Raw genomic sequence first — 19,991 nt, forward strand, 5'->3', positions numbered from 1 at the left:
ATGTTATTGTGTGCTGTGTCTCTGCTGTCTCTGTATGTTATTGTGTGCTGTGTTCCTGCTGTCTGTCTCTGTATGTTATTTTGTCTGTGCTCTGTGTCTCTGTATGTTATTGTGTGCTGTGTTCCTGCTGTCTGTCTCTGTATGTTATTGTGTGCTGTGTTCCTGCTGTCTGTCTCTGTATGTTATTGTGTGCTGTGTTCCTGCTGTCTCTGTATGTTATTGTGTGCTGTGTTCCTGCTGTCTCTGTATGTTATTGTGTGCTGTGTTCCTGCTGTCTCTGTATGTTATTGTGTGCTGTGTTCCTGCTGTCTCTGTATGTTATTGTGTGCTGTGTTCCTGCTGTCTCTGTATGTTATTGTGTGCTGTGTTCCTGCTGTCTGTCTCTGTATGTTATTGTGAGCTGTGTTCCTGCTGTCTCTGTATGTTATTGTGTGCTGTGTTCCTGCTGTCTCTGTATGTTATTGTGTGCTGTGTTCCTGCTGTCTCTGTATGTTATTGTGTGCTGTGTTCCTGCTGTCTCTGTATGTTATTGTGTGCTGTGTTCCTGCTGTCTCTGTATGTTATTGTGTGCTGTGTTCCTGCTGTCTGTCTCTGTATGTTATTGTGTGCTGTGTTCCTGCTGTCTGTCTCTGTATGTTATTGTGTGCTGTGTTCCTGCTGTCTCTGTATGTTATTGTGTGCTGTGTCCCTGCTGTCTGTCTCTGTATGTTATTGTGTCTGTGCTCTGTGTCTCCTCTTCTTTTGGAGCCACTAGAGACTACAGGAAAATACCAGAAATATTTCAGTAACGTCATTTTATTATTTTTTCATTTCGATTTTATTAGTAAAAAATGTTACATTCAAGCAGCGAAGCCCATCGACATGAATGGAGCGGCCGGGCGCATAGTCAAGTGCTGCACCATTTATGCTCCTGTGGTCACACAGTGTGGAGGAAAACCCTTTAAAGCAAAAATAAAAACTAAGCCGGAATGAAACAACTTGAAATAAGACGGGATTGGAAGACGGGATTGGAATACATCCAAGATGAGCTGAATGTGTCCCGGGGAACAGAAGACCAGTCGTTGGTTTGGGCACCATGAAGGAACTGGTGAGAATCAACCCTGTATGACGATTATGGCTCATGTGCCGTTCATCTCAGCCAATGCATCGCCACCAAAGTGCCTGGGGCGGGTGTTAGGACACAGGCTCCACCATCCACCTCCATGGTCAGGTCTCTGTTCCCCAGGCGGGTGTTAGGACACAGGCACCACCATCCACCTCTATGGTCAGGTCTCTATTCCCAGGGCAGGTGTGAGATCACAGACTCCACCATCCACCTCCATGGCCAGGTGTCTGTTCCCCGGGTGGGTGTAAGGACACAGGCTCCACCATCCACCTCCATGGTCAGGTCTATTCCCAGGGCAGGTGTGAGGACACAGTCTCCTCCATGGTCAGGTCTCTATTCCCAGGGAAGGTGTGAGGACACAGTCTCCACCATCCACCTCCATGGTCAGGTCTCTATTCCCAGGGAAGGTGTGAGGACACAGGCTCCACCATCCACCTCCATGGTCAGGTCTCTGTTCCCCGGGCGGGTGTAAAGACACAGTCTCCACCAACCACCTCCATGGTAAGGTCTCTGTTCCCCGGGCGGGTGTTAGGACACAGTCTCCACCAACCACCTCCATGGTCAGGTCTCTGTTCCCCGGGCGGGTGTTAGGACACAGTCTCCACCAACCACCTCCATGGTCAGGTGTCTGTGCCCGGGGCGGGTGTTAGGACACAGGCACCACCCAGGGCCGATTCAAGGGTTTCTGCCGCCTGAGGCAAACCTCAGGTGGCCGCCCCGAGTGATAGCCGGCGCGACCCGATCACCCCAGCGCGTCCCCCACCGACCCCGGGCACTCACCACAGCCTGGAGGTCCGTGACAGCTGCAGGGTGACATCGCGGGACCTGACGGGATGTGGAGCGCGGGCGACGGGACAGGTGAGCGGCCGCTGTCATTTTTGTTAAGTGATACTTAACAAAAATGACAGCAGGGGGGACATAATGCCGCCCCCTGCCGGACCGCAAATTCTGCCGCCTGAGGCGGAAGGCTCATTCCGCCTCATGGCAGAAGCGGGCTTGGCACCACCATCCACCTCTATGGTAAGGTCTCTATTCCCAGGTGGGTGTAAGGACACAGTCTCCACCATCCACCTCCATGGTCAGGTCTCTATTCCCTGGGCAGGTGTGAGGACACAGTCTCCACCAACCACCTCCATGGTAAGGTCTCTGTTCCCCAGGCGGGTGTTAGGACACAGGCACCACCATCCACTTCTATGGTCAGGTCTCTATCCATGGTGTCATCCAGGTGCCATCTCTCCTTTAGGTTAGTCAGTTGCTGACTATGATGGTCTTGTGGCCTCTGATGACCTGGAACTTGTTGCTGCTGAAGTTGACTTGGAGTTGTTTCTGGCCGACTCTGTATGGCAGCAGCTCCAGCTCCAGCATTGATCGCTCTTTTGCCTTCATGGCGCCCACACTAGGAATATAAGAGACTTTATAAGAATTGAGAACAATGTGTATAGTATGTAATATCAGTCTATAGTAACTTAGCTATGGGCCAGCACGGCGCCATCTTGGGTCTATGACTGTGTACAGATGGTGGGATTGTCGCTGCCTCATCCACGAGTGGTTGCCACACCCCAGCAGCCACATTGCTTTTATACTGAATGTATTTGGTCACTTACAGTATTTTCATGGGATTCTTGAGCAGTCCGCTTCCCTCTATCACCAGCAGGCAGCCGCTCACCTCCTCAGTTAGAGGGTTGGAGAAGGTGACCTGGACTTTACATGGCTGGTCCACTCTGGCAGATTCCATCGGCTGCAGAACATAAAGAAAGGTTATAGTGAGCATACTCTGGAGCAACCTGCAAGGAGGACACAGCATATACACATTATATATATATATATACACCAATCAGCCTGATATCAGATATACGTCCTGAAGGTGTTCTGTCATATCTAGACATAACCAGAAGATCCTTTAAGGGTAGAGATCATAAAAAATATGGAATGGGTAAAAAAAAAAAAAAGTAGGTGTACTCACCTACCATGATCCCTCCGCAGCTGCCACACCAATAATCCTGGTCCTCTGGGCTACTTCTCATTTGTGGATGATGTGTTGTCCCCACAGGAACTGCCCCATTCATCCAATCACTGATTGAGGCGGGGCTCCGCTGCCACTAGTGATTGGCTGGGACAGCAGGTCATCAGCAACAAGAAAGCAGCTGAGAGGACTGGGGAGCAGGGGAGCAGCATATGTGAGTATATCTTTATTTTTACCCCACCCTGGGCTATATGGTCTAAAAGGCTGTCGCTAAACTGACAATTTGTTTTTCTAAACCCTCTAAAAGAAAACAAAAAGACACAAGGGGATTCACTGACGTTTATCCGGCCCCCGCCTTGGCGTGGCAGAAACTCTCTCCACCTCCTCTAGGGGGCGCTGGCCACCCAGACTCACAGCATCATTGCAACCAGCGACAGCAATGCCCCCCGCGGCAGGTACAATGGACTTTGGACCCCCACTCCTCAGCGCAGCCCCCCTCCCCCCGATCTCACCTCCCACATCAGCCTCTCAGCAGAGGAATCCTCCAGCAGGCGCAGTAATCAGTGTCGGACTGGGCCCCTCCCCCACTCCCACTAACCGTCCAGCAACTGGGGCCCCCAGACAGCCATAGAGTGATGCTGTCTGTCCCCAGTGGGCCCCAGCATCAGACGCTGCGGCAGCTCTCAGGCCCTTTTGTCGAAATCATGTCCCGGAAGCTCCGCCCCCGCCGCGGGAAGCCCCGCCCCTGTTGGCGCGAGTGATGTCACTGATGCACAGCAGGAAGAGGAGTCGCTGGGGGGCAAACGGAACCATACAGGTGAGGTAAGTATAGCTGTTTTTTGTTTTAAATACAGATGGAAGGGCAGGAGAATGATGGAGGCAGTAGTATGGTGATGAGGGGCAAAGGGTTGAGAGGGGTACTACTTTGAAGATGGAAGGGCAGGAGGATGAAGGGGGTAGTAGTATGATGGGGTAGAAGGATGATGATGAAGGGGTAGTAGTATGATGATGGAGGAGCAGGAGGATGAAGGAGGTAGTAGTACAATGATGAAGGGGCAGGAGGATGAAGGGGGTAGTAGTACAATGATGAAGGGGCAGGAGGATGAAGGGGGTAGTAGTACGATGATGGAGGAGCAGGAGGATGAAGGGGTTGTAGTATGATGATAGAGGGGCAGGAGGATGAAGGGGTAGTAGTATGATGATAGAGGGGCAGGAGGATGAAGGGGTAGTAGTATGATGATAGAGGGGCAGGAGGATGAAGGAGGTAGTAGTACGATGATGGAGGGGCAGGAGGATGAAGGGGGTAATAAAATGATTATATGGGGTGCAGCTGCATCATATGGGCAGTATATACAGTCAGTCAGTAGAATGCTATCTCTGAGCCACAGCCTGCTCTGAGTGGAGGGACAAGGGAGTTGTCACAGATCCAGATAAATCCAGAATAGGGCCGGGTCAGTATGTCGCATTTTACTGATTCTTCTTTGGTGGGCCCTAAGGATTATTTCCCCTGGTGGGCCCCAGGTATCCCAGTCCAACACTGGCAGTGTTGACGTCATTGCGCCTGCTGGGGGATCCCTCCGGCGGCTGGAGAGGTGAGAAGAAGCCAGAAGAGAGAAAGGCTGGCTCCATGCCAGGATTAGGTGAGTATAATGTTTTTTGTTTTGTTTTTTATGTGTTGGGGCAATGCAGGAGGACATTATCACTATGGGGAAAATGCAGGGGACATATGGGGGCAATGCAGGAGGACATTATCACTATGCGGAAAATGCAGGGGACATATGGGGGCAATGCAGGAGGACATTATCACTATGCGGAAAATGCAGGGGACATTATCACTATGCGGAAAATGCAGGGGACATATGGGGGCAATGCAGGAGGACATTATCACTATGGGGAAAATGCAGGGGACATTATCACTATGGGGAAAATGCAGGGGACATATGGGGGCAATGCAGGAGGACATTATCACTATGGGGAAAATGCAGGGGACATTATCACTATGGGGAAAATGCAGGGGACATTATCACTATGGGGAAAATGCAGGGGACATATGGGGGCAATGCAGGAGGACATTATCACTATGGAAAAAATGCAAGGAGACACTATTACAATGGGGGGACACCGCAGGGAGACATTAGGGATGCTTTTATCAAGATTTGCCAATTGCCAAAAAAACCTAGATACTGCCCTGTGTGTATGTCTGTGTTAGTGGAGTGAGAGTGTGTGTGTTAGCGGAATGTGTGTGAGTTAGTGCTCATGTGTGGCTGAGGTAGAACTACAACTCCTAGCATGATCCTGTTTAGCTTTGGTAGAACTACAACTCCCAGCATGTTTCTGTGTGGCTGTGGTAGAACTACAACTTCCAGCATGCTCCTGTGTGGCTGTGGTAGAACTACATATCGACCATCCTAAGCCACCCCCAATACTCCTCCTCCAGACCAGAGACAGACGAGCAGTATGATCCTCCACTTCCTCCTCATGGGCAGAGACATCCTCCAGATGGAACCGCTCCCTGCGCACCAGATACAGCAGCGTATAGTCCGGCCCTCCACCGCTCTGAGGGACAGTGAACTGGCCCCCTGTGTAAAAAGTTTGGGGACCCCTGCACTACAGGATCTCCCCTATAAGCCCAATGTAGTATACAAAGTAGTGAGAGAACAAAACGTGTTAAATACACCTGTACCTGAGTACTTCAGAGCATAGTCCTCAGTATCTGCATCACCAAGCGCATAAGGAAGGAGGAGTCTATCCTCTGAAACGTCCCCAGGACACCAGGCTTGGGTGCATGGAACAGCCTGTGAGTGAAGTTGTTGTACCAAGTACTAAGAAATACTTTCCATATGGACTAATAGTCAAGTTTGTGGATTCCTTTCATTATGGTGAGCCAGATACTGAGGACTACGGCCCTGAAGTACTCAGGTACAGGTGTATTTACCACTACTGTGTATACTACATTAGAGCCATGGAGCATAGCCACAAGACTATCCGCAACGGAGCCATGGAGCATAGCCACAAGACTATCAGCAACAGAGCCATGGAGAATAGCCACAAGACTATCAGCAACGGAGCCATGGAGCATAGCCACAAGACTATCAGCCACAGGGCCATGGAGCATAGCCACAAGACTATCCGCAACGGAGCCATGGAGCATAGCCACAAGACTATCAGCAATGGAGCCATGGAGCATAGCAACAAGACTATCAGCCACAGGGCCATGGAGCATAGCCACAAGACTATCCGCAACGGAGCCATGGAGCATAGCCACAAGACTATCAGCAACAGAGCCATGGAGAATAGCCACAAGACTATCAGCAACGGAGCCATGGAGCATAGCCACAAGACTATCAGCCACAGGGCCATGGAGCATAGCCACAAGACTATCAGCAATGGAGCCATGGAGCATAGCAACAAGACTATCAGCAACGGAGCCATGGAGCATAGCCACAAGACTATCAGCAACGGAGCCATGGAGCATAGCAACAAGACTATCAGCAATGGAGCCATGGAGCATAGCAACAAGACTATCAGCAACAGAGCCATGGAGAATAGCCACAAGACTATCAGCAACGGAGCCATGGAGCATAGCCACAAGACTATCAGCAACAGAGCCATGGAGAATAGCCACAAGACTATCAGCAACGGAGCCATGGAGCATAGCCACAAGACTATCCGCAACGGAGCCATGGAGCATAGCCACAAGACTATCAGCAACAGAGCCATGGAGAATAGCCACAAGACTATCAGCAACGGAGCCATGGAGCATAGCCACAAGACTATCAGCCACAGGGCCATGGAGCATAGCCACAAGACTATCAGCAATGGAGCCATGGAGCATAGCAACAAGACTATCAGCAACGGAGCCATGGAGCATAGCCACAAGACTATCAGCAACGGAGCCATGGAGCATAGCAACAAGACTATCAGCAACGGAGCCATGGAGCATAGCCACAAGACTATCAGCAACGGAGCCATGGAGCATAGCAACAAGACTATCAGCAACGGAGCCATGGAGCATAGCCACAAGACTATCAGCAACGGAGCCATGGAGCATAGCCACAAGACTATCAGTGACCGAGCCATGGAGCATTGCCACAAGACTATCAAGAACGGAGCCATGGAGCATTGCCACAAGACTATCAGCAACGGAGCCATGGAGCATAGCCACAAGACTATCAGTGAAGGAGCCATGGAGCATAGCAACAAGACTATCAGCAACGGAGCCATGGAGCATAGCAACAAGACTATCAGCAACGGAGCCATGGAGCATAGCAACAAGAATATTAGTGACGGAGCCATGGAGCATAGCAACAAGACTATTAGTGACGGAGCCATGAAGCATAGCAACAATAATATTAGTGACGGAGCCATGGAGCATAGCAAAAAGATTATTAGTGATTGAGCCATGGAGCATAGCAACAAGAATATCAGCAACGGAGCCATGGAGCATAGCCACAAGACTATCAGTGAAGGAGCCATGGAGCATAGCAACAAGAATATTAGTGACGGAGCCATGGAGCATAGCAACAAGAATATCAGCAACGGAGCCATGGAGCATAGCAACAAGAATATTAGTGATTGAGCCATGAAGCATAGCAACAAGAATATTAGTGATTGAGCCATGAAGCATAGCAACAAGACTATTAGTGACGGAGCCATGAAGCATAGCAACAATAATATTAGTGACGGAGCCATGGAGCATAGCAACAAGACTATCAGCAACGGAGCCATGAAGCATAGAAACAAGAATATTAGCAACTGAGCCATGGAGCATAGCAACAAGACTATCAGCAACGGAGCCATGGAGCATAGCAACAAGAATATTAGTGACGGAGCCATGGAGCATAGCAACAATAATATTAGTGACGGAGCCATGGAGCATAGCAACAAGAATATCAGCAACGGAGCCATGGAGCATAGCAACAAGACTATTAGTGACGGAGCCATGGAGCATAGCAACAAGACTATTAGTGACGGAGCCATGGAGCATAGCAACCCTCATTTAAAAAAAAACAGCCAGATGTCATGGAGCATAGCAACAAGAATATTAGTGACGGAGCCATGGAGTATAGCAACAAAAATATTAGCAACGGAGCCATAGGGCATAGCAACAAGATTATTAGTGACGGAGCCATGGAGCATAGCAACAAGACTATTAGTGACGGAGCCATGGAGCATAGCAACAAGACTATTAGTGACGGAGCCATGGAGCATAGCAACAAGATTATTAGTGACGGAGCCATGGAGCATAGCAACAAGACAATTAGTGACGGAGCCATGGAGCATAGCAACAAGATTATTAGTGACGGAGCCATGGAGCATAGCAACAAGATTATTAGTGATGGAGCCATGGAGCATAGCAGCAAGATTATTAGTGATGGAGCATAGCAACAAGATTATAATTGATGGAGCCATGGAGCATAGCAACAAAAGTATCAAGAGTTTCATAATAATTCTCAAAGAATCCATGAAAAAAATATTCTCCAGCCCCCTTCATGTTGATGGGTATAACTTGGCCGTTCTCCAATCATCAGGGACATCTCCTGTTAGGAGGGATTGGTTATTCAGATGTGTCGGGGGGGGGGGGGGCAGCAATCACTGATCCGAGTTCTTTAAGAACCCTGTGGGGGGACCCATCCCCTCATTCAACTTAATCCAGGTCAAAAAACACTGGAGCTAAAGGCTATTACACAAAGCGATTATCGTTCATATTTGACTGATAATCGTCACATGTAATGGAAGGTAACGATCAGGCGACATGCAGGATGTTGGCTGATCGTTGTTTTTCAACAGGCTTAAACGCTAATGATCAGCCAGTTAATGGTCTGCTGCCGTCTGTGTAATAGGCATGGCAGCGGCCGCTGTCTCCTAAGGGCTGTCCAGACGATCTGGCGATCGCCCAGGTGGACCCCTCCCCCGGCTCTTACCTGCTCGCTGCCGATGCATGCAATAGTTCCGGCAGCGAGCGGAGAATGAGGAGCAAGTGAGCGCTGACCTGACAGCTCCCTCTCGTCACCCCATGTAATAGGGGCTTTAACCCATATAGCTGAAGGCAACGCAGTGTCCGGCCTTCCATCAATTGTGAAAGCCTCTTGCTGATAACACTGGGGCTAAACCCATAGAGCCGAAGGCTGCAATGCTGTGTCCGGCCATATTGTGCACAGGTCTTTCCCATCCGACCATATCGTGTGTAGCTCTTTCCCATCTGGCCATATTGTGCATACGACTCTTCCATCCGACCATACCGTGTGTAGCTCTTTCCCATCTGGCCATATTGTGCGTAAGTCTCTTCCATCCTGCCATATTGTGTGTAGGTCTTTTCCATCCGGCCATATTGTGCTTAGGTCTCTTTTATCCGGCCATATTGTGTGTTGGTCTTTCCCATCTGGCCATATTGTGCTTAGGTCTCTTCCATACGGCCATATTGTGCTTAGGGCTCTTCTATCGGGCAATATTGTGCTTAGGTCTCTTTTATCCAGCCATATTGTGTGTTGGTCTTTCCCATCCGGCCATATTGTGCGTAGGTCTTTTCCATCCGGCCATAGTGTGTGTAGGGCTCTTCCATCTGGCCATATTGTGTGTGTAGGTCTTCTCCATCTGGCCATATTGTGCTTAGGTCTCTTCCATCCGACCATATTGTGCTTAGGGCTCTTCTATCCGGCAATATTGTGCTTAGGTCTCTTTTATCCGGCCATATTGTGCGTAGGTCTTCTCCATCTGGCCATATTGTGCTTAGGGCTCTTCCATCCGGCCATATTGTGCTTAGGGCTCTTCCATCCGGCCATATTGTGCTTAGGGCTCTTCCATCTGGCCATATTGTGCTTAGGGCTCTTCCATCCGGCCATATTGTGCTTAGGGCTCTTCCATCTGGCCATATTGTGCTTAGGGCTCTTCCATCCGGCTATATTGTATGTAGGTCTCTTCCATCTGGTAATACACACTACAGATAATATAAATGTCTCACCTCAATCACAATCTCCGGCATTGCCAGGTTGATGTCCTTTTCTACCAGAACTTTCTCCCAGGTTATGTTCTGTTCTCCCACAGCCATCACTCTTATCAAGTTGTTTTCTTCCAGATACTTTCCATACTTTGAATATGGAATTTGCAACAGGAGCCATTTCTCTACAATGGGGAGAGACCAAACCATCAATAATAATCAGACATACAGGAGAGACCAAACCACCAATTGTCATCAGACGTACAGGAGAGACCAAACCACCAAGTCATCGGACGTACAGGAGAGACCAAACCACCAACAGTCATCGAACGTACAGGAGAGACCAAACCACCAACAGTCATCGGACGTACAGGAGAGACCAAACCACCAACAGTTATCGAACGTACAGGAGAGACCAAACCACCAACAGTCATCGGACGTACAGGAGAGACCAAACCACCAACAGTTATCGAACGTACAGGAGAGACCAAACCACCAACAGTCATCGGACGTACAGGAGAGACCAAACCACTAGTGATGAGTGAATAGAGAAATATTCGAATATTCGTTCGAATATCTCCCCGATATTCGATCCTATTAAAGTCTATGGGAACAAGTATTTGTTTATTGAAAAACATCTATTTGACCACTTGGAGGTCACCAAGTCCACAATGACACCTCAGGAAATGATGCCAACACCACTGGATGCAACTGGGACAGCAGGGGAAGCATCTGACACCCCAAAATCGCTGGTCGATGTTATACAGGTGAATTACCTGGTCATTAAAGGGTGTATGAATATTTTATAGGTAAAGCTGGATGGCTGTATTATGTAGCATGTAGCACTTTAAGTACAGAGAGCCTTATAGTAGCACAGCAGCCTGCTTTTGTATTTATGTATGACGCAGCAGCACGTAGCACTGGAGGAACACACGTACTACTCTTTTTTTTTTTTTTAGATCTAGCAGTCTGGCATGTATCAGCAGCACAAAGCACTTGGTCAGCAGAGTGCTTGTACCACCCGGTGTATTTATGTATCATGTAGCAGCACGTAGCACTGGAGGAACACACGTATATATGTTATTGAGTCATGTGACTATGCCATCCAATCATTGTTATTCTCATTTCTCGAGATGCTACATACACCAAGGTGCTGTGGCAGCCTCCCTGCATGTTGATTGGCTAAAAAAACAGGGAAGAAGGGGGATTTGAACGCTCATCGAATATATTCGGCGAACTATTCGATAATGTTCGATACGATCGAATACTGTACCTTAATATACGATCGAACAGTATTCGCTTATCACTACAAACCACCAATAGTCATCGGACATACAGGAGAGACCAAACCATCAATAGTCATTGGACGTACAGGAGAGACCAAACCAGCAATAGTCATCGGACGTACAGGAGAGACCAAACCACCAATAGTCATCGGACATACAGGAGAGACCAAACCATCAATAGTCATCGGACGTACAGGAGAGACCAAACCACCAATAGTCAGACGTACAGGAGAGACCAAACCACCAATAGTCATCGGATGTACAGGAGAGACCAAACCACCAATAGTCATCGGACGTACAGGAGAGACCAAACCACCAATAGTCATCGGACGTACAGGAGAGACCAAACCATCAATAGTCATCGGACGTACAGGAGAGACCAAACCACCAATAGTCATCGGACGTACAGGAGAGACCAAACCACCAATAGTCATCAGGAAATCATACAGGAAATCATTTAAGAAAATTCTGTTTCTCAGTAGGTTTTTGGTTGAAGAAAAAGTTTTTTGTATGGTGGAGAAACGTGGTGGACTTCAATGTAATCTATAGGGTAGATGAGATTTGGAGCCTGGAGAGAGCTGTAGGACCAGGGGGACCTTGTTCTCCAGAGCTTCGTTTACTGATTTACTTCCCATTACATTTAGATACCAAATGCAATTTTTATTATTTTTTTTATAGAAATCTCCCTACGTCTATTTTTTGTGACCCAGTTCTTGTAAATCCCACAAAAAGTAATGGTGGGTGATATAACTAAGGCCATGCGATGGTTGCCCAGCTTTTGTGTAAAGTGTATGGGACCTTCTCAGTAGTCGCACACATTGTACGTCTTCCCAGACAGCGGGTACCCTATGCCCAGACAGCGGGTACCCTATGCCCAGACAGCGGGTACCCTATGCCCAGACAGCGGGTACCCTATGCCCAGACAGCGGGTACCCTATGCCCAGACAGCGGGTACCCTATGCCCAGACAGCGGGTACCCTATGCCCAGACAGCGGGTACCCTATGCCCAGACAGCGGGTACCCTATGCCCAGACAGCGGGTACCCTATGCCCAGACAGCGGGTACCCTATGCCCAGACAGCGGGTACCCTATGCCCAGACAACGTGTACCCTATGCCCAGACAACGTGTACCCTATGCCCAGACAATGTGTACCCTATGCCCAGACAATGTGTACCCTATGTTCCAGTACAGATGGCAGATGGTATGCTAATGCAGATCAGTCACACATGAGAGGCTTTCGGCATACATCTGGTCCAGTAAAGCTTCTTCTCACGTACATGGTGTGACCCACGTCCTACCCTGTCCTTGGCTGTGAAGTGCCTATAGTGTAGTGGGCATCCCTATATTACCATACATGCAGATATGTTGATAGAAGCGTTTTACCTTCTCTGGGTCCGAGGTCGATGTACCTGGAGTCCCTCCAGAACTGGACTCCTGGTTTCCCGGTGTGCTTCAGGGATTGTGCGCTAAAGCTCAGCTTCAATGTCTTAGGAACAGAAAGCAAATTAACAGAAGATAAAACCAAACTAATGGTGTGTCCGAGCTGCGGAGACTCCGCCAGCCTGAACTTCATCAACAGTTTCACATCTTTTAATGGACGGTTCAGCTCATGTTCGGGGTCTGGTTCATCTGGTTCATGTGGTACACCATTAGAGGTGAATCCATTGGTGATATTACTGTATGGGGCAACATCCGATGATAATGTTATTCCTCTTCCCTTTAGTCTTTGCTTTGCTTTGCGGAAAACCTTCCGTTCTTCGATGGTTCCTTATTGACATAGTAAAAGAGAAGACGTAGACAATTAAACATGGTGTCCCTTTTTGGGGTTATGTGTGACTAGAAACTCTTTGTTCGGTCATGTGGTGGAATATAAAATGAGGTGACCTTTAATAACTCATGCAGCAGGTGAACCTACACAGATGCCAATGGGGATTGGGGACCCATAGCTACCTTGGTGATCATACATCATGGTTGTGAAAGGTCGGGCTGACCTAAGGCTAAAACAACTGATGCCAAACCTGGTCCAGTGCCATAATAGAAAGAAGACTTCCCTGAGAAGAGGTAACCCAAAAGTAATATGGAAGACAGGCAATGGACCTTGTGTACAATGTATAATGACCTCACAGTAGGGACCTCTTCTATTAAGCCCTGATTCGGGGCAGTTGTGAGCTGAATTGCCCCATAATAACGGTCCAGCAGCAAACCGACTGACCCTTTTATGTGGCTCTAAAAATCAGTGTATGTGGACACAAATCTCCCCACGAAAACAACAGCAACAACAATATGGAACTAAACAGCTGCACAAACCATCCAGCGACCTTGTACACAGTCAACTGGTGCGTCAACCAATGCGCACATCCCACACTTGTCATCCTATGATCTAACATTAGGCGTTGGTACATGTCCTTGTGATTGATGGGAGTCAAGCGTTATGAAGGTATGGATAATTCCCATGGGGCTCGTCATACCTTCATCATACTTATAGGTGTGTGTGATATCTTCTCGGTCATCTATCCCCACACTCTTTGTACTGATGCGATTTCCAACCAAATGTGGGTCACAGAAATGTTTTTCTTTATTGGTGCCATAGACTGTCCAGGACACACAGTCCGCGTTCACCATGGAAAACACAAAGGGACTATCGTAGTTGAGGTGAACCTCTCCTTCCTTTATGGCTTTCACAGAGGCAGGACCACAGCAGTAGATTCCTAAGACAAAGAAAGACGTAAGAACGAGAGTCTTCTATGGTAATGACTTGCTTGGTTGAGGTTACGGAGCTCCTACCATTGCTTGTTTCCTGAGGGGTGGGATCCAGGACTTGCCACCCTCCATAGCCCGGAGGTAGGTCTCTTCTAGCCATCCAGCATTCACACCACACATGGAAATTCCTGGAGGAGAAAAACACAGTGGACAGACATACTTAGAATTGTATAAATACTTCCTACAATGTTTCTAGTCAACCTATGAAGTTGCCTGTGACTATGAAGTTACCTGTGACTATAAAGTTACCTGTGACTATAAAGTTACCTGTGACTATAAAGTTACCTGTGACTATAAAGTTGCCTGCGCCTATAAAGTTACCTGCGCCTATAAAGTTACCTGCGCCTATAAAGTTACCTGCGCCTATAAAGTTACCTGCGCCTATAAAGTTACCTGCGCCTATAAAGTTACCTGCGCCTATAAAGTTACCTGCGCCTATAAAGTTACCTGCGCCTATAAAGTTACCTGCGCCTATAAAGTTACCTGCGCCTATGAAGTTACCTGATACTATGAAGTTACCTGATACTATGAAGTTACCTATTACTATGAAGTTACCTATTACTATGAAGTTACCTGATACTATGAAGTTACCTGATACTATGAAGTTACCTATGACTATGAAGTTACCTGATACTATGAAGTTACCTGTGACTATGAAGTTACCTGTGACTATGAAGTTACCTATGACTATGAAGTTACCTGATACTATGAAGTTACCTGTGACTATGAAGTTACCTGATACTATGAAGTTACCTATGACTATGAAGTTACCTGTGACTATGAAGTTACTTGTGACTATGAAGTTACCTATTACTATGAAGTTACCTGTGACTATGAAGTTACCTATTACTATGAAGTTACCTGTGACTATGAAGTTACCTATTACTATGAAGTTACCTATGACTGTGAAGTTACCTGTGACTGTGAAGTTACCTGATACTATGAAGTTACCTATGACTATGAAGTTACCTGATACTATGAAGTTACCTGATACTATAAAGTTACCTATTACTATGAAGTTACCTATTACTATGAAGTTACCTGATACTATGAGGTTACCTATGACTATGAAGTTACCTATGACTATGAAGTTACCTATGACTATGAAGTTACCTGATACTATGAAGTTACCTGTGACTATGAAGTTACCTGTGACTATGAAGTTACCTGTGACTATGAAGTTACCTATGACTATGAAGTTACCTGATACTATGAAGTTACCTATGACTATGAAGTTACCTGTGACTATGAAGTTACTTGTGACTATGAAGTTACCTATTACTATGAAGTTACCTGTGACTATGAAGTTACCTATGACTGTGAAGTTACCTGTGACTATGAAGTTACCTATTACTATGAAGTTACCTATGACTGTGAAGTTACCTATGACTGTGAAGTTACCTATGACTATGAAGTTACCTATGACTATGAAGTTACCTGATACTATGAAGTTACCTGTGACTATGAAGTTACCTGTGACTATGAAGTTACCTGTGACTATGAAGTTACCTATGACTATGAAGTTACCTGATACTATGAAGTTACCTATGACTATGAAGTTACCTGTGACTATGAAGTTACTTGTGACTATGAAGTTACCTATTACTATGAAGTTACCTGTGACTATGAAGTTACCTGTGACTATGAAGTTACCTATTACTATGAAGTTACCTGTGACTATGAAGTTACCTATTACTATGAAGTTACCTGTGACTATGAAGTTACCTGTGACTATGAAGTTACCTGTGACTATGAAGTTACCTGTGACTATGAAGTTACCTATTACTATGAAGTTACCTGTGACTATGAAGTTACCTATTACTATGAAGTTACCTATGACTGTGAAGTTACCTGTGACTGTGAAGTTACCTGTGACTGTGAAGTTACCTGATACTATGAAGTTACCTATGACTATGAAGTTACCTGATACTATGAAGTTACCTGATACTATGAAGTTACCTATGACTATGAAGTTACTTGTGACTATGAAGTTACCTGTGACTATGAAGTTACCTGTGACTATGAAGTTACCTGTGACTATGAAGTTACCTATTACTATGAAGTTACCTGTGACTATGAAGTTACCTATTACTATGAAGTTACCTATGACTGTGAAGTTACCTGTGACTGTGAAGTTACCTGATACTATGAAGTTACCTGTGACTATGAAGTTACCTATGACTATGAAGTTACTGTAACGCCTGGAGTAGTGGATCCACTGGACCGTCACTAGCGATGGCACTAACCTCACCAGGGAGCGGAGTCTAAGGGGCCGCTGGTTTTCACCAGAGCCCACCGCAAGGCGGGATGGACTTGCTGCAGCAGGCGACCCCCAGGTCGCTACCCCTGGCTTGGTTGCTAGTGACAGCAGGCGAGGCGTGGCAGGAGCAGTAGGCAGGAGATAGTGCAGGCAGAGGTCTGTAGGCGTAACCGCAGGTGGCAGACAGTACTCAGGAAACAACGGGTTAAGCAGCGGACAGGAGCTAGGGACCAGGACAGCGGACAGGAACTGGGAACAAGGACTGAGGTCAGGAACAAGAGGGAGCTGGGCCAAACGCTATGGGAAGCATGTAGAGGCTCCAACACCTGAGGTGGGGCAGGGCTGGAATTTATAGGAGAGTGTGTGGGCTGTGACCAATTAGGGGCAGACTGCCCCTTTAACTCCGAGACAGCCGGCGTGCACGCGCCCTAGGAGGCGAGGACGTGCGCGCAGGCCGGCACAGCGACGGACAGGAGTGGGGCGAGGTGAGGCGCCCCCAGGGGCCGAAGTGGCAGCAGCGCCGGGTCCCTGCACGTGGACACCGGCAGCTGCTGGACAGGGTGAGGGGGTGCGGCGGCGGTCCGGAGCGCGGGACGCCGCCGCAGCCCTGACAGTTACCTGTGACTATGAAGTTACCTGTGACCATGACTATGAAGTTACCTATTACTATGAAGTTACTTGTGACTATGAAGTTACCTATTACTATGAAGTTACCTGTGACTATGAAGTTACCTGTGACTATGAAGTTACTTGTGACTATGAAGTTACCTGTGACTATGAAGTTACCTATTACTATGACTATGATGTTACCTGTGACTATGAAGTTACCTATTACTATGACTATGAAGTTACCTGTGACTATGAAGTTACCTATTACTATGAAGTTACCTGTGACTATGACTATGAAGTTACCTATTACTATGACTATGATGTTACCTGTGACTATGAAGTTACCTGTGACTATGAAGTTACCTATTACTATGAAGTTACCTGTGACTATGACTATGATGTTACCTGTGACTATGAAGTTACCTATTACTATGACTATGAAGTTACCTATGACTATGAAGTTACCTATTACTATGACTATGAAGCTACCTGTGACTATGAAGTTACCTGTGACTATGACTATGAAGTTACCTGTGACTATGACTATGAAGTTACCTATTACTATGAAGTTACTTGTGACTATGAAGTTACCTGTGACTATGAAGTTACTTGTGACTATGAAGTTACCTGTGACTATGACTATGAAGTTACCTATTACTATGACTATGATGTTACCTGTGACTATGAAGTTACCTATTACTATGACTATGAAGTTACCTGTGACTATGAAGTTACCTATTACTATGAAGTTACCTGTGACTATGACTATGAAGTTACCTATTACTATGACTATGATGTTACCTGTGACTATGAAGTTACCTATTACTATGAAGTTACCTATTACTATGACTATGATGTTACCTGTGACTATGAAGTTACCTATTACTATGACTATGATGTTACCTGTGACTATGTAGTTACCTATTACTATGACTATGAAGTTATCTGTGACTATGAAGTTACCTATTACTATGAAGTTACCTATTACTATGACTATGAAGTTACCTATTACTATGACTATGATGTTACCTGTGACTATGAAGTTACCTATTACTATGACTATGAAGTTACCTATTACTATGAAGTTACCTGTGACTATGACTATGAAGTTACCTATTACTATGACTATGAAGTTACCTGTGACTATGAAGTTACCTGTGACTATGAAGTTACCTATTACTATGAAGTTACCTGTGACTATGTAGTTACCTATTACTATGACTATGAAGCTACCTGTGACTATGAAGTTACCTGTGACTATGACTATGAAGTTACCTATTACTATGACTATGAAGTTATCTGTGACTATGAAGTTACCTATTACTATGAAGTTACCTGTGACTATGACTATGATGTTACCTGTGACTATGAAGTTACCTATTACTATGACTATGAAGTTACCTATGACTATGAAGTTACCTATTACTATGAAGTTACCTGTGACTATGAAGTTACCTGTGACTATGACTATGAAGTTACCTATTACTATGACTATGAAGTTACCTATGACTATGAAGTTACCTATTACTATGAAGTTACCTGTGACTATGAAGTTACCTATTACTATGAAGTTACCTATTACTATGAAGTTACCTGTGACTATGACTATGAAGTTACCTATTACTATGACTATGAAGTTATCTGTGACTATGAAGTTACCTATTACTATGAAGTTACCTGTGACTATGACTATGTAGTTACCTATTACTATGACTATGAAGTTACCTGTGACTATGAAGTTACCTGTGACTATGAAGTTACCTATTACTATGACTATGAAGTTACCTGTGACTATGACTATGAAGTTACCTGTGACTATGACTATGTAGTTACCTGTGACTATGACTATGAAGTTACCTGTGACTATGTAGTTACCTATTACTATGACTATGAAGTTACCTGTGACTATGAAGTTACCTGTGACTATGACTATGAAGTTACCTGTGACTATGACTATGAAGTTACCTGTGACTATAACTATGAAGTTACCTGTGACTATGAAGTTACCTATTACTATGACTATGAAGTTACCTGTGACTATGAAGTTACCTGTGAATATGAAGTTACCTGTGAATATGAAGTTACCTGTGACTATGTAGTTACCTATTACTATGACTATGAAGTTACCTGTGACTATGTAGTTACCTATTACTATGACTATGTAGTTACCTGTGACTATGAAGTTACCTATGACTATGACTATGAAGTTACCTGTGACTATGACTATGAAGTTACCTGTGACTATGACTATGAAGTTACCTATGACTATGAAGTTACCTGTGACTATGACTATGAAGTTACCTGTGACTATGACTATGAAGTTACCTGTGACTATGAAGTTACCTATGACTATGACTATGAAGTTACCTGTGACTATGACTATGAAGTTACCTGTGACTATGACTATGAAGTTACCTATGACTATGAAGTTACCTGTGACTATGACTATGAAGTTACCTGTGACTATGACTATGAAGTTACCTGTGACTATGACTATGAAGTTACCTGTGACTATGACTATGAAGTTACCTGTGACTATGACTATGAAGTTACCTGTGACTATGAAGTTACCTATTACTATGAAGTTACCTGTGACTATGACTATGAAGTTACCTATTACTATGACTATGAAGTTATCTGTGACTATGAAGTTACCTGTGACTATGAAGTTACCTGTGACTATGAAGTTACCTGTGACTATGAAGTTACCTATTACTATGAAGTTACCTGTGACTATGACTATGATGTTACCTGTGACTATGAAGTTACCTATTACTATGACTATGAAGTTACCTATGACTATGAAGTTACCTATTACTATGAAGTTACCTATTACTATGAAGTTACCTGTGACTATGAAGTTACCTATTACTATGAAGTTACCTGTGACTATGAAGTTACCTATTACTATGACTATGAAGTTACCTATGACTATGAAGTTACCTATTACTATGAAGTTACCTGTGACTATGAAGTTACCTATTACTATGAAGTTACCTGTGACTATGAAGTTACCTGTGACTATGACTATGAAGTTACCTATTACTATGACTATGAAGTTATCTGTGAC

The 19,991-nt window shown here is 45.6% G+C and overlaps 1 protein-coding gene across 1 annotated transcript in view; it reads right to left on the reverse strand.

Moving 5' to 3' along the window:
* Window positions 1-777: 777 nt before the first annotated feature.
* LOC138771677 (protein-glutamine gamma-glutamyltransferase 5-like) overlaps window positions 778-19,991 on the reverse strand; it is an 87,478-nt gene continuing 68,264 nt past the window's right edge. Inside the window, exons 8-13 of the mRNA XM_069951554.1 lie at window positions 14,077-14,180; window positions 13,761-14,000; window positions 12,676-13,059; window positions 10,030-10,190; window positions 2,710-2,843; window positions 778-2,501 (exon numbers count right to left, since the gene is read on the reverse strand). Coding sequence (XP_069807655.1) covers window positions 2,354-2,501; window positions 2,710-2,843; window positions 10,030-10,190; window positions 12,676-13,059; window positions 13,761-14,000; window positions 14,077-14,180 — 1,171 coding nt within the window. The 3' untranslated portion in view covers window positions 778-2,353. The remainder of the gene's footprint in view (window positions 2,502-2,709; window positions 2,844-10,029; window positions 10,191-12,675; window positions 13,060-13,760; window positions 14,001-14,076; window positions 14,181-19,991) is intronic.

Source organism: Dendropsophus ebraccatus, chromosome 14, assembly GCF_027789765.1.
Source record: "Dendropsophus ebraccatus isolate aDenEbr1 chromosome 14, aDenEbr1.pat, whole genome shotgun sequence".
Lineage (NCBI taxonomy): Eukaryota > Metazoa > Chordata > Amphibia > Anura > Hylidae > Dendropsophus > Dendropsophus ebraccatus.